This window comes from Martes martes (genome assembly GCF_963455335.1).
Source record: "Martes martes genome assembly, chromosome: 2".
Taxonomy (NCBI): Eukaryota; Metazoa; Chordata; class Mammalia; order Carnivora; family Mustelidae; genus Martes; species Martes martes.
This window is the reverse complement of record NC_137889.1, coordinates 150,251,054-150,276,487: the sequence shown is the minus strand read 5'-3', so window position 1 is coordinate 150,276,487 and position 25,434 is coordinate 150,251,054. Positions and strand designations below refer to the sequence as shown.

Sequence of the window (25,434 nt, the reverse complement as noted above, 5' to 3'; positions counted from 1 at the left end):
TTGCCATGACATTCTGCCTGCGGTTAAGCTTTCCATATTGCCTTGGGTAGAGTAGAAAAAAAAAGTAAACCTCATTCAGGAGGGCCAGGGACTGCCTGTGAGATGCCAGGGGAATGGAGTGCTCTCAGAACAAGCTTTGTGAACTTCCAAGAGGGGAAATGACACGTAAAGGGTCTGACCTTGCAGTATTTTTGCAGACATGACTCTCTGTCAGGTGGCTAGCGTTCTACAAAACCCAAGTTTGGACATGCTTAGAGATCAGAGAATTAGAGAATCTCTTCTCCAGTTTTTAAGCATTCAACTGACAAATAGGTCTTGAGTACCTATTGTGTGTACAAGGCACGAAGGATGGAACAGTGGAGAAAGAAACAAATCCTCATCTTCACGGAGTGTGTTTTCTGGCAGGGAAGAGAGACCACAGACAGGCAGTATATTTAATATGTCAGATGGTAATAGGTGATATGAGACAACTAAAACAGGATTAGGGATGAGGAGGGCCGGGTGCGGTGTGTATTACAGTTTTAGGAGTGACTAGGCAAGGGCTTCAAGGTGACCTTGGAACAGGTGAAGGAAATGAGCGATCAAGCCATGTGGATGGCTGGGGGATAAGCATTTTAGTTAGAGTAATATTTGGTACAAAGACTCCAAGACAGGGCCATACCTAATGTAGGACCAGAGCAGAAAAGGAGAAAGATAAGAGGTGGGAGATAGAATACCAGGGTATCTGGTCGCAGAGTTAAGGCGGAACTGAAATGTGTAGGTCATCCTACCCAATTCGGCTTAAATTCTGAGTCAGGGGAGAACCACTGAAGGGTTGGAACAGAGGAGAGACACGGCCTTATTTTCCTAAGACCATTCTGGCTGCTGGGGTGAGAACAGAAGCCAGGCCATCAGCTGGGATGCTGTGATATACTCCAGATGGGAGCTGAAGGTGGCTTGGATTGGGATCAGAGTGGGTGGAAGTAGTGGGAAATAGGTATACTTTAGGTCTAGTTTGAAAGTAGAGCAAACAGGACTTATGGGCACTTATGGATGGGGGCAGATAAAGACAGGAGTTAAGGATGACCCAAGCAATAGAAGAAATGAAATGTGTGTTTCTCAAGATGGGAAGACTATAGGACAAACAAGTTAGGAGAAGGAAATCAGGAGCTCAGCTTCAGTAGAGTGAAATCTTAGTTGTCTCAGGAGAGATCACAGACCTAACTAAATGTAAGACCTAAAAGCATAAAACTTATAGAAGAAAATATAGGAGAAAAACTTCATGAACATGGGTTAGGCAAAGAATTCTCAATATAATCCTGAAAGCACAATCCATAATAATAAAAAAAAAGTGATGCCCTTGACTTCATTGACATTAAAGCTTTTTGTATTTCTAAAGACATGATTAAGAAAATGAAATGATGAGACATTTACTCAGAGAAAATATCTATGAATTATTGATCTGATAAAGTACTTGTATCTAGAATACATAGACAAGTCTTACAACTCCACACTAGACAGTGAATCAGGTTAATAATGAGCAAACATTTAATAGACATTTTACTAAGATGATACACAAATGGCTAATAAGCATATGACAAAAATACTCACTATCATTAATCATTAGGGAGATACAAGTTAAAAGCACACTAAGATACCATTATACACCTTATAGAGACTATAATTAAAGACTGACCATACCAAGTGTGGACAGTTCTTATAAACTGTTGGTGGGAGAGTAAACTGACATGGCTGTTTTGCAAAACAGGTTGATGGTTTCTTATAAAGTTAAATATAAATTTATCATATGACCCAGAAATTCTACTATTTCTCAAAAGCAACGAAAACAGACATCCATGCAAAGTCACACTCCAAAGGTGTTTAGCAGCATTATTCATAATAACCCCAAGCTGGAAATAATCCAAATGTCCATCAATAGGTGAATGAATAAGTAAAATGTGGGACATTCATATGATGGAATACAATTCAGCAATACAAAGGAAGAAAATGTGGATAGATGCTACATTTATGAATCCCAAAAAACATTATGCTAAGTGAAAGAAGCCACACACAAAACACTATGTACTGTATGATTCTGTTTCCAGGAAAAGTCTGGAAAAGGCATATTTGTAAGGATATAAAACAAACCAGTGTTTGTCTAGGGCTGGGGTGGGAGTTGGGATTAACCGTAAATAGGCACAAAGGAACTTTCTGGGGTGATGAAATGTTCTAAAACTGGACTACGGTGATGGTGGCACAGATCTACCACCACTGAAAACCACTGAATTGTATACTTACAGTAGACAAATTTTCTGTTTTGCAAATTATACTTCAGTAAGTCTCTCAAAAATACGAATTGCCTCATTAGACATGCAAACGAACATACTGAGTAGAAGGCTGCAGCCCATTTATTCTGAAGGAGCCCTGGGCTAGAGATGACCATTTGGGACTGGTCAGTTACACTCCCAATAGGTATACGTTAGGTTTTCAAGTCTTTTTTTTTTTTTTTTAAATTAACATATAATGTATTATTTGCTGCAGGGGTACAGGTCTGTGAATCATCAGTCTTACATAATTCACAGCCCTCACCATAGCACATACCCTCCCTAATGTCCATAACCCAGCCACCCTATCCCTCCCCACCCCTCCAGCAACCCTCAGTTTGTTTCCTGAGATTAAGAGTCTCTAATGGTTTGTCTCCCTCCCAATCCCATCTTATTTTATTTTTTTCCTTCCGTACCTCCCAGCATCCCCCACCATGCCTTTCAAATTCCTCACATCAGTGAGATCATATGATAATTGTCTTTCTCTGATTGACTTATTTCACTAAGCATAATACCCTCTAGTTCCATCCACATCATTGCAAATGGCAAGATATCGGGGTTTTTTTTGATGGCTGCATGGTATTCCATTGTGTATATATACCACATCTTTATCCATTCATCTGTTGATGGGCATCTAGGCTCTTTCCATAGTTTGGCTGTTGTGGACATTGCTGCTATAAACGTTCGGGTGCACGTGCCCCTTTGGATCATTACCTTTGTATCTTTAGGATAAACACCCAGTAGTGCAATTGCTGGGTCGTAGGGTAGCTCTATTTTCAGGGTTTTCAAGTCTTGAGATGACCAAGAGAATGAGGATTGAGGAAGAAAAGAGGGCCAGGCCTGTTCCTGGAGGTTGGGGATGTAAGAACCAGCAAGGACACTGAGAGGGACAGCTCACGAGGGAGAAGTAAGAGAGGATCGCTGGAAGCAAAGGGCGAAGGGAGGGGTGGTGGTGAGCTACACCAAATGGGCTGAAAGTCAGTAAGGGAAAGATTGGCAACTGACCAGTGAGTTAGGCAAATGGGCAATCACTGGCCTCCTCCACAAGAGCAGTGCCGACGGAAGTGGGGATGTGAGTTAGACTGGAGTAGGTTCAAGGCTGGACATGAACACAGGGAGGGATGACTTGGGAGCCATTTTGCTTAAAGGATTCTTTTGGAAAATGCCTTTCCCAACAACAAATCATCACGCTGTGTATGTTTCCTACTTGTTGTACTCTTATGGTGTGGTCTGTAAGGGGGGGCCACAAGAGACAGAGGAGAGGCTCAGGAAACAGTTCCTCATACTCCTGAGTTCTAGAACTAGGAGGCATGGCATGCCATGCAGGGCACACGGGAAGACCCCACCGTGATCTGGAGGCAGAAGACGAGAGCAAGGTGAGACCTTTGTCCGTGGCCTTTATTGGGATTTCTTAGGGAAAGGCAAGGCAGGGCAGGATAAATAGTTTAGGCCTGGCTAGTTTGAATTCTTTTAGAGGGCTATAAGCTATAGTGGTGTCTCTAGTTGCCTGGTACCTGATCCTGGGATGATGCAGGCAAAGGAATACTGCTTTCTACGCCAGAAAGAGGTGGGCTCTGGATTGGTCAGTGTGCATCTCAAAAGCACTCTCCACTCTGAGTCCTTTGTCATCTCTGAGAACTGGCTCAAATCTCCTCAACCCAGAAAGGTTTTTTTCCCCCCAGTTGTCAAACATCGTAATATCAAAAAAAATTACAGAATACAATGTGCTATTTATTCATACTTGTTTTACTGTTTTAATTTGGTCCCCTCAGTAGCATGTGAGGTGGCAAACACCAGTGCTGGTGAACTTTCTGGCCTTTCCTACATCCCCCAGCATGCATGTTCTGACTAGAATGTTCTTTCCCTTCTCCCGCTGCCAGACTCCAAGGTAACTTCCAAGACCCAGCTTTTTCGGCCAGGTCTCCTCTGGGTCCCCTACTGTCCTTTGTGACATTTCTTTTCTGGGTCAGTCCCTCCATGGCTTGGTGACTTTTAAAAAGCAAGCCTAAAACGAATGATCTACTTCTTTACCTTTGCATCAGATTTTACCAGATTCCCAACTTTCTTTTCCACCAATACTGAGAAATTGGCTCTGAAATGATGCTTTAATCAGAGAAACTAACACGAATGAATGGAAAACAGATGTCAGTAATGAGGAAATTTATGTTCATAAGAAACTACTTAACATTTGATAGTTACTCCCTTAAGAGACGGTACAAGTTGGAATCATGGGGGAAATGTGTGTACTTTTTTTCTAGATGTTTATTTGATTTGGAACTGGTGCCTGTTCAGTGAAGTGCTTTCTTTACTTGGAATGTCATGACTGTATGGATATTTGAATAGCAAATCAGGAGCCAAACCTTTCACTGCATGATTTAAGCTGCTGTTAATCAGGGAGGTGGCCCCTCTGAGCATGTGCGTGGTGCATTGGGGGAGGGCGCAGAATCCGTGTGCTGGTATCTGAGTACTTGAATATGGTCTTTCACACCCCTTGGAGGCCTGTAGGAATGCTAGAGAGGCTTGTAGGTTCAAGATGAGGAGCTGGGGTGCTGGCACCAAGGGGGAGGCCAGACTCATGAGAGGTTTGGGAAGTTAATGTAAGAAGGAGTCAAAGATCCGGGTCTAGGAGAGCAGACCTGGAGGGAAGGATGCTGTGGGCATGGAAGGTGAGCGTACCTAAGCCAGAGCATGGCCTTGCATAAAAAGCAGAGAGGCCAGCTTGAGGCATCTGTTCACTCAGTAAGCATCGTTGAGTGCCAACTGGGTACCAGCCCTGCGGTTAGCAGACCCGAAAGTCAGTCTCTACCCTCAAGAATTTCTAGTCCAGTAGAGAGTGGAGGCTATGCACCAAAAAAAGATGACTTCAGATACTCGCATGGGCACAGGAGTCGTGAAGCACAGAGGAGGTCTACTCAGCCCATACTGGGGCACAGGGAAGCTTTCCAAAGGAGGTGGTATATGTACTGATTTTTGAAAGGTAAGTCATGAGGTTAAGAGAAACCAATAAACAAAACCTCTAAATAGAGAAGGGTTAGTTGAGGTAGGGAGAGTAAGGTAGGTGATTCACCCAAGTGACACTCTTTTGCAGAAGAAAATGACGCATAGCCAGAGTGACAATCTTGTGAAGGCTCCAAGCTGTCTCTACGCCCCGTGTGAAGAATACGCTGGGGGCCTGGGAGCCACCGCGGACAGTGTTGGTCGCAGCATTGCAAATGTACTTTTGTGGGCGACTGCAAAGCCTTAGCTTTAAGGACCAGTCAAGGTTGCGATTTGTGTCAAGTGATGCCATTTTCATGGCCATGAAGAGCCCAGAGGTCTACAGACTGGCCCTACCACCTCTGGCAGGGAGTTCTTCCTGAACGTGGTTTCCTAGTCGATGAAACAATGCCCTATGATCGTGCAGTTGTGGGAAATACATGATGTGATGCATGCAGTGACCTTTGCACTCAAGAAAGGTAATTATTTTTGTTAGTTATTTGGCAACAAGTTCTTCTTTTGGCTGGAGAAGACTACTATGTATGTGCCAGCCCCTCCCCAGGTGCTTTCTGTGTATCTCCTGATTTCATTGTCGTAACTGCTGTATTACCTGGAGGTTTTTTACGATCCCCATTTTATAAATGAGGCTCTTGTGGCTTGGGAAGATTAGGTTATTGCTCAAGGTCCCATGACTGAATGTATGAACAGTAGTATCGGGTCTGACTGCAGTTTCTATAGGCTTCAAGGAATGTTTGCTGGCTTGACATGTTTATTTATCTTAATACCTTGGCAATATAATGGGATGTGGGCAAGGAAAGAGAATAAGGAATCTTGATAGAAATCCTATCAGAAAGCTTGCGACCTGGCTCAGAATTTGCTCTCAAGCTCTCAGAGTTCAAGACTGTCAAATTTTATCATCTGTCTGTCTACCTTGTCTATCTTCCTTCTATCTATCTATCTATCGTCTATCTATCTTGGCCAGGTGATTCGGAGGACGACTCAGATAAACTACTAATTGCTTAGGGAAGAAAATAAAATGAATTACATGAGTTTAAAAAGTTCCATTGCGCTGTTAACATAAATTGTCCTGTTGGGGCTAGGCAAACCACTGAACCTGAGGATTCCCCCAGGAAAATGTAAACAGTATTCATAAACTGGTCATGAGAGATGATCCACTGACACATAGTATTAGCTCAGCCCAGGTTGGGCTTATACTTATACACAAAGTATAACTCAGGGGGTGGCAGGATGGTTCAGCATATGAAAATCAATCAATACGATACCCCTCCATAATAGAACTCAGGACAAAAAAGCACGAGACCACCTCAACTGATCCAGGAAAAGCATCTGACAAGATCCAACATCCTTTTATGATAAAAAAAATTCAACAAAATAAGGATAAAAGGCAACTACCTCAACACAGTAGAGGTCATACATGAAAGCCCAGAAATAACATCGCGCTCAGTGGTGGACAACTGAAGTATCTCCTCTAACATCAGGAGCAAAGCAAGGATGCTTCTCCTCACCACTTTTATTCAACTGGGCACTGGAATCCTAGCCAGAACTGTTAGGTAAGTGCTATAGCCTGAATGTTTCTGTCCTCCCCAAATTCTTATAGTATAATTTAACCCCAGTGTGATGGTATTTGGAACTGAGGTTTTTGGGAGCTAGTTAGGTCATGAGGTCATGACCTTATAAGGCACTAGCTCCCTTCCACCTTCCACCGTGTAAGGACACAGCCAGATGACAGCCATCCATGAACCAGGACGTGGGCCCTCCTTATGAGACACCGAATCTGCCAGTGCCTTGATTTAGAACTTTCCAGCCTCCAGATCTATGAGAAATAAATTTCTGTTCTTTATAAGTTATCCAGTCTATGGTATGCTGTTATAGCAGCTCAGACATACTAAGAGAGCAAGAAAAAAAAGTTACGAAAGGCATCCTACTTGGAAAGGAAGACATCAAACTATCTCTGTTTGCTGATGACATGGTCTTACATATAGAAATCCCTGAAGATTCCACACAAAAACACTGTTCAGCCAAATTGCAGGATATAAAGTTGATATGAAAAATCAGTTGTGTTTCTATACACTAATAACAAAAAAAGCTAAAAAGGAAATTAAGAAAACAATTCCATTTAGAATAGCATGAAAAAGAATAAAATATTTAGGAATAAGCTTCATCAAGGACACAAAGGACTTGTACACTGAGAACTGTGAAACATTGTTGAAAGAAATTAAAGACACAAATAAATGGCAAGATATCTCATGTTCATGGGTTGGAAAACTTAATACTATTAAAATGTCGGTACTACCCAAGATGACCTACAGATTTAATGCAATCCCTATCAAAATCTTACTGGCATTTTTCACAGATATAGAGAAATTCATCCCTATTCATGTGAAATATTAAGAGACCCTGAAATAGCCAAAATAATTTTGAAAAAGAACAGAGTTGGAAGTCTCACACTTCCTGACTTCAAAACATACTACAAAGCTATAGTAATCAAAATGGTATGGTCCTGGCATAAAGACAGACATATGTCTTTGGGTGGAATAGATAGAAAACCCAGAAATAAGCATTTGCACATATGGGCAAATGATCTTCAACAAAGGTGCCAAGACGCTCAATGGGGAAAGAATTATCTCCTCAACAAATGATGTTGGGAAAGTGGCAATTCATATGCAAAAGAATGAACTTGGATCCTTACCTTACACCTGTAAAAAATAAACTCAGAATGGATTAAAGATCCAAATGTAAGACCTAAAATTATAAAACTCTTAGAAGAAAACATAGAGGAAATTATTCAAGACACTGAATTTGGCAATGATTTATGAGCTAAGTCACCAAAAGCACAGGCAATAAAAGCAAAAGCAGACAAATGGGACAACCTCAAACTTCAAACCTCTTGTGCATCAAAGGACATAATCAATGGAATGAAAATGCAAACTGTGGCATGGGAGAAAAAATTTGCAAATCACATATCTGATAAGGGTTGATATACAGAATCCATAAAGTCTGTCTGTAACTCAACAACAACCACCCAAACACATAACTTGATCAGAAAATGGAAAAAAAAGAAAAAGAAAATGGAAAAGGATAGACGCTTCTTCCAAGCATGATACACAAATGGTCAACAAGCACACGAAAAGATGCTCAACATCACTAACCATCAGAGAAATGCAAATCAAAACCTCAATGAGAGATCAGTTCACATCCACTTAAGATGGCTAGTGTAGAAACAAACAGAAATAACAAATGTTGGTAAGGATGTGGAGAAACTGGAAACCTTGTGCAGTGTTGGTGGAAATACAAACGATGCACCCACTATGCAAAAGTATGTTGGTTCCTCAAAATATTAAGCAAAGAACTACCTTATAAACCAGCAGGCACTTCTTGCAATATATCCAGAAGAATTGAAAGTGGGAGCTTGAAGATGTATCTGCACATTCATGTTGATAATGTTATTCACAACAGCCAAGAGGCAGAAGCAACTCAAATGTCCACCAAGGATGAATGTATCAGCAGGATGTGATATAATGAAATATTACTCAGCTTTGAAAAGTAACCGATTCCTATCACCTGCTCTAATGTGGATGAACCCTGATGACATTATGCTAAGTGAAATGAGCCAGTCATAAAGACAAATACTGATGATTTTACCTATATGGGGTGGCGAAAATAATCTAATTCATTTCGTCAGAAAGGAGGATAGAGGTTGCGAAGGGCTAAGGGAGGAGAAATGGGGAGTTAGTGTTTAATAGGTATAGAGTTTCGGTTTTGCAAGAAGAAAGAGTTCCAGAGATCTGTCGTACAAATGGGAACAGTTACCTCTACTGAAGTGTATATTGAAAAATGGTTAAGATAGGTTGGGGTGTCTGGGTGTCTCAGTCAGTTAAAGGTCTGACTCTTGATTTTGACTCAGGTCATAATCTGAGGGTTGTGAGATTGAGCCCTGCATTGGGCTGGGCATGGAGCCTGCTTAATATTCTCTCTCTCCCCTGCCCCTCCCCCGACTCGTATGCACAGGTACAGTGTTCTCAGGTGCTCTCTCTCTCTCCCTCAAAAAGAAAAAAAAAAAAGATTAAGATGGCAAATTTTATGTGTTTCTTTTTTTTAAACCACAATTTATATATATTCTGGCAAAGACAAAAAAAAAAAGAGAGAGAGAGAGAGAAAGGCTACTTGAACATGGCAAAATCTTATTAATCCTTGAATCTAGTGTGTGCATATGAGGTTCGCTGGATTTTTTTTTTTAAGTAAGCTTTACACCCAGTGTGGATCTTGAACTCACAACCCTGAGATCAAGAGTCCCATGATCTACTGACTGAGCCAACCAGGCTCCCTGGTTCCCTGAATTTTATTTAATTCTGTGCACGTTCGAATTTCCATAATGAAAAACAGAAGCCCCAAAGGGTCTTACGTTTAGGATCTTAAGGACATGGCACTTGCCGTGGTGACATTTGATTTCCTTTGAGAATATCAAAAGTTATTTTGATAACCAGACATGTAAAACCTTAATAGATGGGCTAAAGAACTGTGAGCAGAGAAAATAAATTTGTATTTCCTGTTCTGCTTGGAAAACGTAATAAAAGGGGTTGAGGAGAAAATGTGCCTGAGGGTTGGAAACTCCTCTCTCCCTAGAGCAGCCAGCCTACTTGAACTCACGGTGGAACCCTGCGCCCCCAGGCCCTGTTCCTCTTATACTCTAACACTCATTTTTATAACTGTCACCTCCTCATCCTCTGCTTCTCCCACAAAGTCTGACGGGGCTCTGTCTGAGACTTTGGCTGGTGTGCCCAGGGCAGACTGTCCAACAAATGTCACTGAGCCTGAGGACTGCTCTGGGCACTGGGGTTAGGGGGTTAGGGTCAGCCATGAATGGAGAAGACTCAGTCCTGCTCTCAGGGACAGTCAGCAAACAGTTGCCTAGAGCATGCCAGGGGGTGATGAGGGCTCTAGAGGAAAACCAGGGGGAGGACAGAATAGGAGGAGGTGGGAAAGTTCTCTTTTAGACAGATGGTCAGCAAAGGCCTCCCCAACTTCCGGACCCCAATTTCCAACTCCACTTGGATATCCAGTGGACATCTCAAACTTTGCAAGTCCTTTGCTGATTTACCCCAAACCCATTCTTTCTGCCGTCTTCCCCCTCTGTCAATGGCAACTCTCTTTTCCTCATTGCTCAAGTTACAAAGCTGACATCATCTGTCTTGCTTTCAAAACTCCTGTTCAGTTCAGGCAGAAACCCTGCTGCTTCTACCTTCCAGAGGCCCCTTCACCCCTTCTTTTCACCTCTTTCACTGCTACCTTGGTCCCAGTCGCCACCACCACTCTCTTGGGTTTCGCCCTTGCTCTTTGCCTCGTCTGTGTTCTGTCCTTGCACCCTCCAGAGTCAACTGCTTAACACGGCATCTTGCAGCCTTAAGTCAGAGCAGACCCTCTGGCGGCCCTCATCTCACGGGGACTGAAAGTGTAGGGGCCTGCAGGCTCCTCCCTTCTGGTCTCATTTCCTATTTTTCCTCCTTGCTCACTCTGTCAACCAGGGGGTCCTCCTTGCTGTGCTGTAACCATACTGAGCACACTCTTGCATTAAGAGCTCTTTTCTTGTAGTGCCTGGGTGGCTCAGTTAGGTAAGCATCTGCCTTTGGCTTGGGTCATGATCCCGGGGTCCCAGGATTGATCCCCACATCGGGCTCCCTACTGGAGCCTGCTTCTTCCTCTCCCTCTGCTCATCCCCCACTCATGCTCTCTTAAATAAATAAATAAATAAATAAATAAAGAGCACTTTTCTCAGGGATCTCCCATATTCCTCCTAGCCTCTGTTCAAACATGCTCTGACTGGAGAGGCCTTCCTCTGACGACCCTTCAAAAAAGAGCAGCCCTCCCTGATACCCACTGCTTCTGGGCCAGCTTGGTCTTTACCTGCCTCTGCTGCATTTCCCCCAGCCTGCCATATTGTATCTCCATCATGCCTAACTCACATTCTCTTTTCCCCTCTCACCCCCCAACTGGAATATAAACTCTTTGGAGGTATTAAGGTATTCTGTTCTTGTCCTCACTTTGCAAATAAAGAAACTGAAGTTTAGGGAGCTGGGGGAAATTGCCCAGGCGAGTAAGAACCGGACAGGTAGAGATTGGTACCCTCACTCATTTGACGCCAAAGACTACGGTCTTCACTGCTACAACTTCCTGGCCTTTCTGCCTCAAGGTTGCAGAGACATGGGTAGAGAGCTTTCCTTGAGTGGGCACCAAAGCCTGGGATGCTCAGGTGGTCACAAGGCATTCTGAGGTCAGCAAACAGTCAAGTAGGTGGGGACAGATGGGAGAGGAGAGGAAACACCAGTGGAAGGGGCTAGAGTACATAGGGTCTTGGGACCCAGAACAAAGAAGGAGTGTGGATTTTATGTGATGCTCATCACAAACTTCTGAGTAGGAAAGCAGTCTACAGAGTTTTAAAGAAAGATGAACGTGGTGGCTTAAAAATATGTTCATAAATTTCTCCGACAGACACACCTCTCTTTAAAGGGGGAAGCCCGATGTCCCTCCCCTTGACAGTGGGCTGGACTCAATGCTATACTTGTAACAAAAGGCAGAGGTGTGTGATTTCCCAGGCTGCCTCTACGTAGCTCAGGGTGCATGGTTTTCTGCCCACATTTATGTGTTTCCAAGCTGTCTGGATGCTCCCTCCCCCAACGCTCCCTCACGACTCCTACACACCCTTCAGCATGTGTTCCTCTGTCGCCCCGTGGTGCCCCTGGCCCTGCCTCAGCCCAGAGTCTTTGCTGTATTTCTCACGGCTCTTGTCAACCCCGGTCCCTCATCTGTCTCTTGCTTTACTGTGCGTTGGCGTCATGAATGAGATCTGTCCTGCGATCTTGACCCCATGGCTGGCTTTCTGATCGTCTTGGCCTCTCATTTCCGATGCATGCCTGGCCCCCCAGGCTTTTTACCCACCAGGTGCCCCCAGCTCACTCATAGGGCTGTTTTCTTTACCTCTTGGCCCCCTCGTGCTGCCAACTAACAACAGCATTAGCTTTACCCAGGGATGTCCAGACACCTGTGCGTCATGACCTTGTTCAGGCAGGCAAATCTTAGTTTTGCATTGTTCTCTTCTCCAAATCAGAAAGAGAGCCTTTAAAAAATTTTCACTTTTGGACTAATGCAAAGTCCAAAATTCTCTTAGTTGTAGAACAGCTGAATCACTGTGCGGTTATCTACGTAATATGCTAGTGTATTTGTTACAGTGCACGCTACTTAAAGTACGTACATACCTTTTTAAAATTTCATCCTCACAACCACTCCCATGGTGAGAGTAAATAGTAATTTTCCTATTTTAGGAATAAGGAACGAATTGACTTTTTATTAAGAGACTGGGTGGCTCAGTAGGTTAAGTGTCTGACTGCAGCTCAGGTCATGATCTCAGGGTCCTGGGATGGAGCCCGGCACTGGGCTCCCTGCTCAGCGGGGAGTCTGCTTCTCCCTCTCTCCACTCATGCTCTCTCTCTTACTCTCTCTCAAATAAATAAATAAAATCTTAGAAAAAGAGTTTTATTATTGGCCAACCTCTCTTACCTTTTTTCCCTTGATTTAAAAATAACTACTAAATGGGACACCTGGGTGGTTCATTGGGTTGAGCATCCAGCTCTAGGTTCTGGCTCAGGTTGGTGTCTCAGGGTTGTGGGATTGAGCCCTAGTTGAGCTCTGCACGGGGCATGGAGTCTGCTGAAGATTCTCTCCCTCTGCCCCACACCCCCTCACATGTGCACACACTCTCTCTCTCAATTCATAAATAAATAAATAAGTAAAATCTTAAAAAATAACTACTTAATTATCCAATAGTTATGCTATGGACTGAATTGTGTCTCTGAAGAATTCTTATGTTGAAGCCCTAGCTCCTAATGTGACCATATTTGGAGGGCCTCTGAGGAGGTAATGGAGGTTAAATGGAGATACACAGTGGGACCCTGATAAGTAGGATTCGTGTCCTTATAAACTCAGACACCTGAGTGAGCACACAGGGGATGGCAGACACCTATAAAGCAGGAAGAGAGGCCTTGCAGGAAACCCACCACCCAGGAGCCCTGGCTTGGACTTCCAGCTTCCAGAATTATGGGAACATAGATGTCTGCCATCTGAGTTACCCAGGCTATGGTATTTCATTGTGGTAGCCTGAACTACGATAAATTGTGATCTTCAATAACGAGTAATTTTGAGCATTTCGAAAGAAAAGTGACTCTATGGGATAAAGTTTGGTTCTGTTTTCCTAATTTGTAACAGTCCTATGATATCACTACTCTTAGACGAGAACCACATTTTTCTTAGGGTTGGACTTCGGATGAGTTTGCTTCCAAAGCCCTCTGGTTTCCAGTAGTTACTTTCTTCCCCAGCCCTGCTGCAGGGAGACAGGGTAACCAATTGTGTAATGATTACTTTTAAAAGATTTTTTTTTTTAAGATTTTATTTATTTATCTGACAGACAGAGATCACAAGTAGATAGAGAGGCAGACAGAGAGAGAGGAAGGGAAGCAGGCTCCCTGCTGAGCAGAGAGCCCGACGTGGGGCTTGATCCCAGGACCCTGGGATCATGACCTGAGCCGAAGGCAGAGGCTTTAACCCACTGAGCCACCCAGGCACCCCATGTGTAATGATTACTTAACAACTGAAAAGTGTTCCACACCTTCTCCTGTAGTCTAATCCACTTCTCATGAAAAGCCATAAGCAAGGGATAATCCTTTTCTCTACAATTGAGCAGTTAATTTATGGTGTCCTTGGTAGTGGAGGTTCTTGGAAGGGGGAAGAATATGCATGTGTGTGTGTGTGTGTGTATGTGTGTGTGTATGTAGGGGAGTGTGGTATGTGCAGGGGTCCCCAAGGGCAAGACCATTGAGACCCTCCCAAGTTCCCTCGAGTCTTGCAACATCTGATTCAAGCCCCACTTCTTGAGCTTGGGTGGCTTCCTAACCATTCACCCTCCCTTGAATTTCTACGAATTTGAACACCTGTACTATTCCTATTTCAAGGAATACTTACAAACATATGTGGCTATAGAAACATGTCCTGAAGCTATGTGTCTTGTCTCCCAGCAGATGCTAACCTAGAAAATTATCCACAGAGTTGGGGTGAAGTGGGTGGAGGGGTGGCAGCCACGGATGAGAAATATGACCCATTAAAAATTCCCATATGGCTCTGTGCTAATCACAGTAAGCAATTAATACTGGCTGAACTCGATGTGGGGACACTTACTTCGTGGACCACGACGGCTTGTTATGCTCAGGGGCCGAGTGTCAGAATCTTCCTGCATGGGCTCCTGCTGATCGCCCAAGTGGGGATTTTCAGACACCATTTCCTCAGGGCCAGCAGTGGGCAGCTGTGGGCAGAAGGTCAGAGATGGTTACTCCCTGGGCTTCTATTGACTTAGATCCTATCTGGGGATGAGGTGGGTCACTCAGCGAGGAGAGAGACCCCAATATTATTCAGATCTAGATATCCGTGGTCCTGTTACCTGTGTCAGAAAAGGGATGCCAACCCTAAGTTTGTCTAAGAGCGTTCTTGTGAAATTACCGAGGCCTCCCACATAAAATAAATATTTCCACTATTTCTATGTATACTGTGCAGAGCTCTGCAGAAATTGGGTGGAAAAGGGAAGCAGAAAAGCCATGGCCCAACTATGTGATCCTGACCCCAAATCATCTGGAAACAGCTGCCAAAGTGTCCCCGGATGATTCAGGGCAAAGGATAGCCTTTGGTTCCTTCCCCTGCTCCCCGAGGAGGAAGGGAGTCTGGTGCGCAGAGGTGGCAGTGGAGGACAAGCCGAGTGACGGCTTTTGGAGCCAAAGGCTTGCCTCTGAGCTCAGATGAACCTTGGGACTTTGGGCAAGTTACTTAACTGCCTAGCTTCCTTCCTTTCCCATCTTAAAGTAGGGAGATAAAAATAGCCCATTCATGGAGATGCTCGCAGCAAAGTATCAGGCCAGGAGCAAAGCGCAGACATTGTGATTTAAATGAGTGGCCTGGGTTGGGTGTGAGGCACCATCCTAAAACCACAACAACAACCTCCCCCCCAAAACAACATTCCTCCCAGATTCCATTCTGAAGTGCCACTGGCTTTAAGAAACAGTCTTCTGGATTTCTGGCAACAACCCCCCCACCTCCGCCCCCGCTCAAACTGCTCCTGTTCCGTGGTCTGCAAGCCTGGTATTAAGCTCTCCTCCCCATCCCTTCCTCTTTTCCTGTCCTGTCCTGGTTCATGCCTGTCACCCCTGCTCACTGTGCCTGTGGTCCTTGAGCTAAGGGCTTGCACTCTTTCTGTCCGTGCTGGGTCCCCTGCCCTGGCTGCAGAGCCTCTGAGGGATCCTGTAGGAAGGAGTTAAAGCTCCCTCAGTGGCCAGAGAGACCAGCCACGTGGCTGGCAGCGCCTCCCGCCCTCTGGCCCTCCCCTGGGCTGCTCCATCCCAGCTGCAGGAGACGCAGAGGCTGCCCCTCAGCCCCTCCCAGCTGGAGTGTGCTGGGTAGGGGTGGGGGCTGGTGGAGAGAGGGTGTTTCTCCCAGACTTCGATCCCCTGGTGTCCTCCCCACCTCCCAGCCACCCTCTCTAGGCAGTCCCATCACGTGGCTGCCGGCTCAAAATGGCGCTCTCTCCCTTCCCTCCCCTGCTGGGACCTCCATTTTTCCAGGAAAATTGCCGCTCCAGAAGAACTTCCCTGCCTCCCTTTCTCAGAGGACAGGGGTTCCTGAGCATGGGGATTTATTTACCTTGAGAAGGCTGGTCTTGCTGGGGGATGGATACTCTCAGACCAGGAGCGTCACTCCTGTGGAGGAGAGCTGGGGGGTGGGGGGCCCGCTGGTTTAGACCGCAGCTGAATTTGTGTTTGAAATTGGAGAAAGGGGGAATTCCCCATGATTCGTAATCCTGCACTGCCATCTATCGCCAGCCTCAGTTCATGGCCTCTCAAAAGACTCCGCCTTCCCTCTGCCCTGGCCATCTCTCTCAGGAGACCTGGGGAACCTCAGAAGAAAAACGCTCAGAATATCGACCAGGGCCTCCTTATGAGGGTCACCCGTGAGGCCCCACACAGGTCCTACACCCTGCACCTTTCATCCACATCCCTGCCTTCTCCAGGGGGCACCCGCAGGAGGAGGTGTGGTCCCCTGCAGGTGGGAACATCTTGCTAACTAGCCTGATGCACAGAACCTGATCCCTAGCCCCACCTACCCGTTTCCTCCTTTTTTGTTTTGCAGTCTTTGAGGTCTTCTTCTGCCTTCCCACACCTGCGTCCTCATCATTTTCGATGAACTCCTTTGAAAAAATGCAAAGGGAAGAGTCATCGTCACTTGGTCCCCGTGTCAGTTGGGAAACAAAAGCCAGTAAGGCGGGGAGGGGGCATTTTAGGTATTAACATTAAAATGGCCATCTTGTCCCTCCCCAAAAGTTAAATGTGAGCAAAGGGACAGCTGCCATGGTCTGAGCAGCCACCAGCATCTCTTCTCAAAATAGTCATGGTCTTGAAAAGTCGTATCCAAATGGAAACATCATAAATGGGGTGTTGTTGGAGCCTCCACGGTCCCAGATCCTCATTTGTGCATAGGACATCACTGTGCATCCAGAGAGCCCCATGGCCTCAAAACGCACGATCTAATGATGGCCAAGGACAAGTGAATCTGCCACGATAGCCGGTGTGTCCAGGGGGAGGACCCCAGCACAGGACGACATCGGAATCAGACCTGGGGTTCCAAGGGCCGGGCTCCTCTGCACCCCTAGCCTCAGTCTCAGGTCCAGAATAATGAAGATACATGTCCAATCACCATGAGGTTTCAATTTAAAGAAAACGTTTGCAAGTCTTTTTGAAAACAGAGAAATTCTTTCACAGTGCAAACTTTTCTTTTTCCACATTGCACTTTCTAAAGTTTTACTTATAAAATGGTAGAGCTGAATGCTCGGAAGTGTTCAAGCTTTAAACTTCTCTGGTTCTAGAGTTTTATAAACTGGGCCACAAACACCTCTGGGTGTAAGCGAGGTTGCAAGGTAAACCCAGAACCTTACCCGATCATACCGAAGTCATTAGAAAGTTGTTCAAAACGAAACTGGGATTTTCATTGCTGAGACAGTCTCCAATTGTACATCCCTGCCCTTGGTCATCGAGCTTAGAGATGGCAAGAACTTCGGTTAGTGGAGGGAACTGAGGTCCTAACCAGCGAATGCGCAGAGCTTGGGCTGTCTTTTGTCCGAGGGACCTGATCTCCCCGACTCATCCTCTGGGTGCAAGTCCCATTCTCACCAGGGCCTCACGACTCAGGGCCACCAGGTAGGGGGTATTCTTATCTTAGGAGTTGGCCAACTTAGGTTATAGGATCAGTAAGGATCAGTAAGACTGAGATGTGCAAATGTGCCCTTAACTCATGTTTAAGTTCTCACTGGCTTAGAACAGATTTATGGAAAATTTGGGTTTTGTTTTGGTTTAATTGTTTTTTGTTTGCTTACTTTCCAATAATGTTGTGATTCTCTGTCAGTGGAAAACTGTTTAGTAGGACCACAAATTAGGTAGAACAGAAACTCCATGAAGGCACAGGGTTTTGCTTGTTGCTGTAACCCCAGAGACCAGAGGCACAATAAATGTTTGTTGCATGAATGCATAAGCTGATGTAGATTTATGTGGTTTGTCAGAATTGGCTTCAAGCAAACCTGCTTGGTTTTTGCTAGCTCCTTCTGGCTTCCGAAGTCCTCAGTAGAAAACAGCTTATCTTCTCCATTTCTGCCTCTGTGGTCTCAAGTCAGTGAGCCTTGGAGCCAGGAGAGAAGCTAGGCTTTAGGGCAGTAGCTTCTCCGTTCAGAGGTCTACGGTCTCCCAACAGGAGATGGTTTTCCTTCTCTGTCCTAGATTGTGTTTAATGATGTTTTGTACATGATGGGTTGGAAATTGCAGGACTCCTTGTGACAGATTTCATTAGTGGTTATAATCTATGATTATTACCTTCACTCTGAATTTCTCTGCAAATGAATGTGCTTCAGCAGAGCTGACTCAGCAGCAGGTGGTAACTCAAAACGGCTGTGTGTCGGAATTCATGAAATGGAGACCAAGCAGCCTCAGAGCATTCACAGACAGCCCGCAAGGACGCATTTCCTACACCTCAGCCCCCATCCCTACCACGTGCCTGGCATAGAACCCTCTGCATGCAGCCTGTGTGCAGAAAATGCTTGTTGCTGACCTAATGTCCTCACTCACAAACACATGCGACACAAATGCAGTGCACACACAAACATACCTTTAGGGGAACATCCAAGCAACCACTTACCTCTGTGATTATTTTTACTTTTTCTTCCTTGGGATTCATTTTGGCTGCAATGGCAGTTCCTGGACAAGAGGAAAAACACAACGGGACGCCTGGGTGGCTCAGTTGGTTAAGCGGCTGCCTTCAGCTCAGGTCATGATCCCAGCATCCTGAGATCAAGTCCCATGTGAGGCTCCTCACTCGGCACGGAGCCTGCTTCTCCCTCTGCCTCTGCCTGCCACTCTGTTTGCCTGTGCTTGCTCGCTCTCTCTCCCACTCTCTCTCTCACAAATAAATAAAATCTTAAAAAAAAAAAGAGGAAAAACACAAAAAACAAAGAAGTCAGACCTTTGAAAATCAGTGAAACATCATTCTTACTATCCATAAATATGAAGCTGACCTCGATTGTTAATGAAGTGTTAGAGCTGAGTAAACGTTTCATTCCCAAGGGATATGTGCTTGCAGACCCAGATTGGTGAAAACGAGCCCCAGAGGAAAAGGAAGGATGCTAGACACTTCTGAACCCATGAGCCCGGCAATGAGCCCAACCAAGAACCTGGCACCACCGTGAAGGAGGTGGAGGTGAGAAAGAGTTCTGCCCTTGGAGTCAGAGGCTCCTGGTGGCCATCCAGTCCACAGCTTCCCCTTTCTCCTCAAACCCCACCTCCCCAATCCAGCCTCACTCTCCTCCCTTGGCTTTGATTCTCAGTTCACTGGAAAGAGAGATGACACCGGAGGGGCTCTCCCCACCTCCTGCCCCTCTCCCACGCTCTTTTGCTTCCACTCACTGCCATGCCCGTCCCTGCTCCCATCTAGGCTGGGACCTCACCCTGTGCACCAGGCCCATCACAACCCTCCTCTGAGACCTTGAATTGACAATTTCCTTCTTTCCTCTGAATAATTACTTCTTCCTGCTGTATTGGCTCATTTCCCTCCATGAAAAAAGTGTTGCAATTGGCCCCTTCCTTAAAAGGGCTCTTTCTGGGGGCACCTGGGTGGCTCAGTAAGTTGGGCATCTGCCTTCTGCTCAGATCATGATCCCAGGGTCCTGGGACTGAGCCCTGCGTTGAGCTCTCTGCTCCGTGGGGAACCTGCTTCTTCCTCTTCCTCTGTGCGTGCACTCTCTCTCTCAAATAAATGAATAAATCTTCAAAAAAAAAATAAATAAAAGGGCTCTCTCTGGACTTCACTTCCCTTTCTAGCTAGTGATCAGTTTTACAACCTTCTACAGGAAAACTTCTCAAACCCTCTTTCTGAGTCAGTTTGCTGGGCCCAGCACTCCCTGTAACTCCTCTTGTCCGGGTCTCCAGTGGCCCTGCTTTGCCACATCTAATGATCAATCCTTGGTGCTCATCTTATTTGACCCTCAGAGGCATTTAGTAACAAAAGTGACCCATCACCTCCTTTTTTCTTGAAATAGTTTCTTCACTTGTCTCCTGGGATGTGTTTTTTCTTGACGTTCCTCCTACCCCCTCTCAGGCTCCCAGGCTGCTCTGTACCTGTCTGCATCTCCCCGAAGACCATGCATGGGGCTCTGCTTTGCTCGACTCATCTCCTAGTGGTCTTACTCTGTCTCTTGGCTTTAAATGCTGCCTGTCTACTGATACTCTCCATGCTTACGTCCTGGGTCCCCACACACACCCAGAGCTCCAGACTCAAATATCTAGATGCTTGATAGATATCTTCGCTTGGCCTAACATGCCCCAGGTGAAGCTCCATATCATGACCCCCTACTCTGCTTGTGCTGCAACCTTTCTTGTTGCAACAGACAGATCTCACTCGTCTTAAGCCAGAAGCCCTGGAGTCCTTGACTCCTCTATGACTCTCACACGACACACTATATGCAATCCATGGAAATCCTGCCAGCGTTGCCTTCAAGTTACATTGAGAGCAATGTCTGAGAACCTCTAAGCACTTCTAAGCACCCCAATCCACCTCTAAGCACTCTACTGTTCTCATCCTGGTCAGACACCACTGTCTCTCACATGGCTTCTTCTAAGACCCTCCTAATTTCTCTGCTTCCCACCTTGCTCATCTACAGCTTGTTCTTTGAAGCGAGTGAATTGTTTAAAATTCCACTGCAATCATGTCCTTCCTGCACTCAAAATCCAAAGACTTCCTTTTTTCAACAGAGTAAAATTCCAAACCCTTTCAGTTGCCTACATGGCTCTGTATGATCAGAACTTGACTCCTCTGGCCTCAGGGGCTTTGTACGTGCCGTTCCCTCTGCCTAAAACTCTCTTGCTCAAGATAACTGCACAGCTCTTTCCCTCTTTTAATTCCTTCAGGACCTTACAGAGACCCTTCAGAGAATGCCTCCCAGAAAACTCATAATACAATGATAACCTGCCTCCCTCACCCTCCTGGGACTCCCTAACTACCTTATACCTATTTCTTTTTCCATAATATTTATTGCCACTCTACATATTTATTTGTTATTGTCTGTCCATTCCTGTTAGAATATAAGCTGCACGAGGGCGGGGGGACATTTGTTCATTGTTTACGCTCAGAACCTAAGAGTATGGCACACAGTAGACATTCGATAAATGTGTTTCCAATGAATGACTGAATCACTATTTATTGGCGGTGTCTCCTGTGGCCACCTTCTGGAGCCCCTTTAAATCCTCATTGTCTTCTCTGGGCTGCCATGAGGATCAAATGGGAGAACACGGGGGAGAGCACGGGGGAGAACGGCTGGGGCTGATGAATCATAAGCTCTTCCTAATATCCCAAGATCCGAATCTCAGCTAGGTCCTGTCATTTAAGCAGCTCATCTGAGGTGTTCAAGGTTGCCCTGACCCTGATGGGGAATTAGCATATTCAAGGGACACAACGCATCTGAAAATCTGAGGTCTCCCTTTCAGACCTCACAGGCTCCCAGAAACGGTGGAAGGAAGCTGATGACAGCAGCTCGGAAAATAAAAGGACAGAGGAGGTGATCCCGACGGAACAAGGGACAGAAAACAAGAACAGAACGCCGAAGGACACAAGACTCTCTAGTGAACAACTCTGGGAATTATGAGCTGGAAAAAAAGAACTGCGATGTATTTTGGGAAAGAAAGATTCGTTCTCAATAAATACACACAAAAAAGTTAGATACGAAACAAACAGAAGTAAAAGTGAAAAATGTAACGGAGTTGATGTTTTTCTCCTCATTCTTTCCTGATCATTACCTTTGAATGAGTTTCTCAGGAAATCAACTGACATCAAAATTTATCTTTTCATGAGCACGGTTCTAGGAAAAGATCAATCAATCCATACCGCCTGACTTTAATATGCAGCCTGTCACCACCAAATGCATTGAGCACGTGTTAGTATATTCCTACTGGCATCATCAAAATAAGAGCCATGGTTTACTGCAGACTCACTTCCTGCTATCTCCAGATATACAATACCCCCAGACCTTATGACTGTTCTGTTCCCATGTGAGGGACAAAAGCTTCCCCTGAGGTTAGCCTCTGGCAGGTTACATGCTTTGTCCAAGGTTATGGTCATTACATGTCACTTTTGGAATGTGACCCCAGGACTTGGTGATTCCACAGTCCTCCCCATGCCACTCTACCCCTCTGTCTCACTGTTTACTCCTGGTTTTGTAAAGCTATCAAAGGCTAGTGTATGCTAGTCCACTATTCTGGAAATATATACAGTTGAAAACTACAGAGTATTTTCCCAGTGAGAAAGGGCTCTGGCTCCTTTAGGTCAATGATTTATTTATCTTAGTGCAGAAACCCAAAGACATTTTTCTAGGGAAGTACTGATACCTTCATCCAAACAAATGGACTGTCTCTGAGGGTCATGAGTGGATCAGAGTCATAACCGGAGGACCCTGTGACAAATTCTATAGGACGCAGGGAAAAGAATGAAAGTGTATGATGTGAGATGCACTACATCTCACCTTGGGCTGCTTAAAGAATAACATAGTATGAGCGTCCTATTCCAAAACAGTGCGCACACGGGTGTATAGAAATACTGAGACCTTTGTAAAACATTATATGAACCTGGGTTCCCATTACAGCTCTATTGATCAGCTGTTGTGATCTCAAGGCAATGCCTTCAACTCTCTGAGATACATTTCCTCTCCTGTAAACTTGCAATGCTAATTCTTACCTCCTGTTGATTCTAGAAGGACTAGATGATAAGAGCGTGTGGGTAAAATACCTAGCATGGACCAGGATCTTGAGATTGGCAAGTGTTATTATTAAGAAAAGGTGATGTTATAGAGGGAAAGTAGAAGATGGAAGTGGAGATGAAAAAAAGAGCTTAGAGGACAGCAGGGGGAATCATAAGAAAGAACAGAGGTGGCATTCAAGTTCCTCATTACTAACTTTGGTTCCCACTTTCAACCTCCTGGCTCCAAAACCCAAGGTCCTTGCTTTCCCCCCCTCAGCGGAGCCCAGCGGAGTTTCCCTTCTCATTGGTGCTTCCGAAACACCCCTCACCCCAGCCCCATATGCCCACAGGCGTTTCCTCTCTGTGTACGGAGCTTAGTTTGTTCTGTCCTAGCCTGTTAGGGATGTAGCCTGGAAGCCTGGTGGGTGCTACACACACCCCTTCTAAATTCATTATCTAATTCTACAAGGTAGTCCAGCCACCGCTTCCCTTTGTGTAAGGTTAGTGACATACAGCTTTATAGAATCATTGAATCAGCTTGACATAACACATATTACCCTGGAAGGGTATGTTTAAATGCCACACTTGAGCTATGCTCTGTGGCCTATGCCCCGTGCATTTATGTGGTGAACTAAGGGCTCCCAGGCCCTCCCTGGGAGTAGTTCACTGTGCTTCAAGCATGTTCAACTCTTTTATACATATCTGATGGTGCTTACCCCATCTGTTTATAGGTCTGTTTTCCAAGTAAACTCTGAGCTTCTGACCCGGTCTAATGCATTTCTGTACATTCTGAACTATAGCACTTTGCCTGGTGCATTGTTCATGCTCAATAAATGCTGGCATGAATGACTCTTTAAATGCACTCTAGGAGACAGACATAGAGAGATATTTCATTCTGGAGCTGAATTTGTTTGCAGAAGAGGTTATATGAAAATCCAGTAAAAGACATGTCTTTCCCATGAGATTTTATTAGCTTTCCACAGCCCCTCTCTACAAAAAAGGCAAACTAGCAGTATAAATAACAGCTAGCATATTTCCTTGTGGTTTTTTGGAGTGGTGATCCCCTTCCCTTTGCCTGTAATGGCTCTTTCTCTGCCTAATGACAAGCAGAATCAAGTTTGCAATAATTAGAACTTTGCCCCTTGAATCAATTTGAACTGAAAGACTCAGAAATGCAACAGGCAGCAAATGTTTCCGGGAGACCAGAATGCAACAGGACGGCATAAAAGTCCAAGGACGGAAGCAGAGCGACCATCTGGGAGGAATTCCACCCAGGGGCAGTGATGAGCCAGACTTCCATTTCCTGCAAACCAGACACCAGACAGCCGCTCAAATCAAAGCAGCCCGAGTAATGCTCTATGATTCAATTTCAGAAAGTAAAACGTAAATCACAGTGATGAGAACCCCTACACTTACAATTCATTACATCCGTTCAGGGTGCCGAGGGGAGAGGCTGAACTCCAAGCCCGTCACTGGAGGCAGGACACCATTGCGGCAGCCCTCTCCCAGTAAGAAGGGATTACCTTAAGGAACTTTACAAAGCACTTTGCAGATTCCGCTTTCTGGGATGAAAGGGAAAGTGGAGAGAGTCGAGTCCTACTGTTGAATCTTCTAAAAGAATCCAAAGGGAAAGGCTGGGTGTTGGGGCGGACCTGGGGCTGCTCCCTGGGAGGCTGCAGCCATCTGGGAGACAAAACACCCTCTTAGCAACACGTTCCTAAGGGAGGTCACTGGGTGGCTTTTCTTTTTTTTTCTTTTAAAGAGACAGGTTGCTTCCAGTAGTGGAGTATAAACATAATGGGTGAATAGAGGAGCACAGCTGGCAGAAGAAGGACAAAGACGAGTCAGCCTGGGGCGGCTGATAAGAAACTAAGAAAAGCTTTAGAAGCCATGTCCTCCGTCCTGTGATCAGGGTCGCTGGGCATTTCTAGTGAAAGAAGGCGATGCTCAGAGTCAGGCGGTTTAGAATCATGCAAGGTCACACAGTTACAGGGCTGTATGTCTGGCTTATCTGCAGAAAGGTTTTGTAGCAGTGCTGCCGGGCACCAGTGAGTGTGGCACGGGAGTGTTTTCCAGTTAAATGTGGAGACTGAATGTACTGGGTTAATCTTTGCTTATTTTTGGAATCCCTCTGAAATTGCTGAAAGAGGATATAAATAGTATGGCTCAAAAAAGCAAAGGTAATGGGAAAAGAGGCAAAGCAGATGGAAGACTAATGGAATGATAGACCAAGGAAACCCACTCTCCAAGCTCTCTAATGTGTGTGTGTAAGTGCACCCATGTGTGTATCTGTGTGTGTATGTGTGAGTGTATCTGTGTGTCTTTGTCTGTGTGTCTGTGTATGGGAGGGAGGAGGCAAGGAGGCATAGGAATGTGGCAATGAGCCCATCCATTCTGTAGGATTCCAGAGAGGATTTGGCTCAGTGGTGTGATGGGTGGAATTGGGTCCCTCCAAAAAAAGATACATTGGAGTCCTAACCCCAGGACCTCAGAACGTGATCTTATTTGGAGAGAGGATCTTGACAGAGGCAATCAATTTAAAAGAGGTCAGTAGGGTGGACTGTGATCAAATCTGTGTTCTTATAAGAAGGGAAAATTTGGGGACAGAGACACATGCACATGGGGAAGATGATGTGAAGATCCAGGGAGAACAGCACTTACAAGCCAAGGAAGGCCTGAAGCCATGAGAAGCTGGGAGAGGGGCCTGGAATAGATTCTACCTCACAGCCCTCAGAGGGAACAAATCCTGCCAATACCCGATTTCCTTCTTATATTATAT

At 45.3% G+C, this 25,434-nt stretch overlaps 1 protein-coding gene across 3 annotated transcripts in view; it reads right to left on the bottom strand.

The window, feature by feature from the left end:
- Window positions 1-24,374, bottom strand: part of CC2D2A (coiled-coil and C2 domain containing 2A) — a 135,208-nt gene extending 110,834 nt beyond the window's left edge. For 2 of the 3 annotated variants that reach the window (XM_080795297.1, XM_080795298.1), the window contains exons 1-4: window positions 24,072-24,374; window positions 18,570-18,628; window positions 16,492-16,575; window positions 14,523-14,646 (exon numbers count right to left, since the gene is read on the bottom strand). In XM_080795297.1, the coding sequence (XP_080651423.1) occupies window positions 14,523-14,646; window positions 16,492-16,575; window positions 18,570-18,608 (247 nt within the window). In that variant the 5' untranslated portion in view covers window positions 18,609-18,628; window positions 24,072-24,374. Of the gene's footprint in view, window positions 1-14,522; window positions 14,647-16,491; window positions 16,576-17,319; window positions 17,411-18,569; window positions 18,629-24,071 lie in introns of those variants that run through there. The other variant, XM_080795299.1, reaches the window with a different exon arrangement.
- Window positions 24,375-25,434: the final 1,060 nt, after the last annotated feature.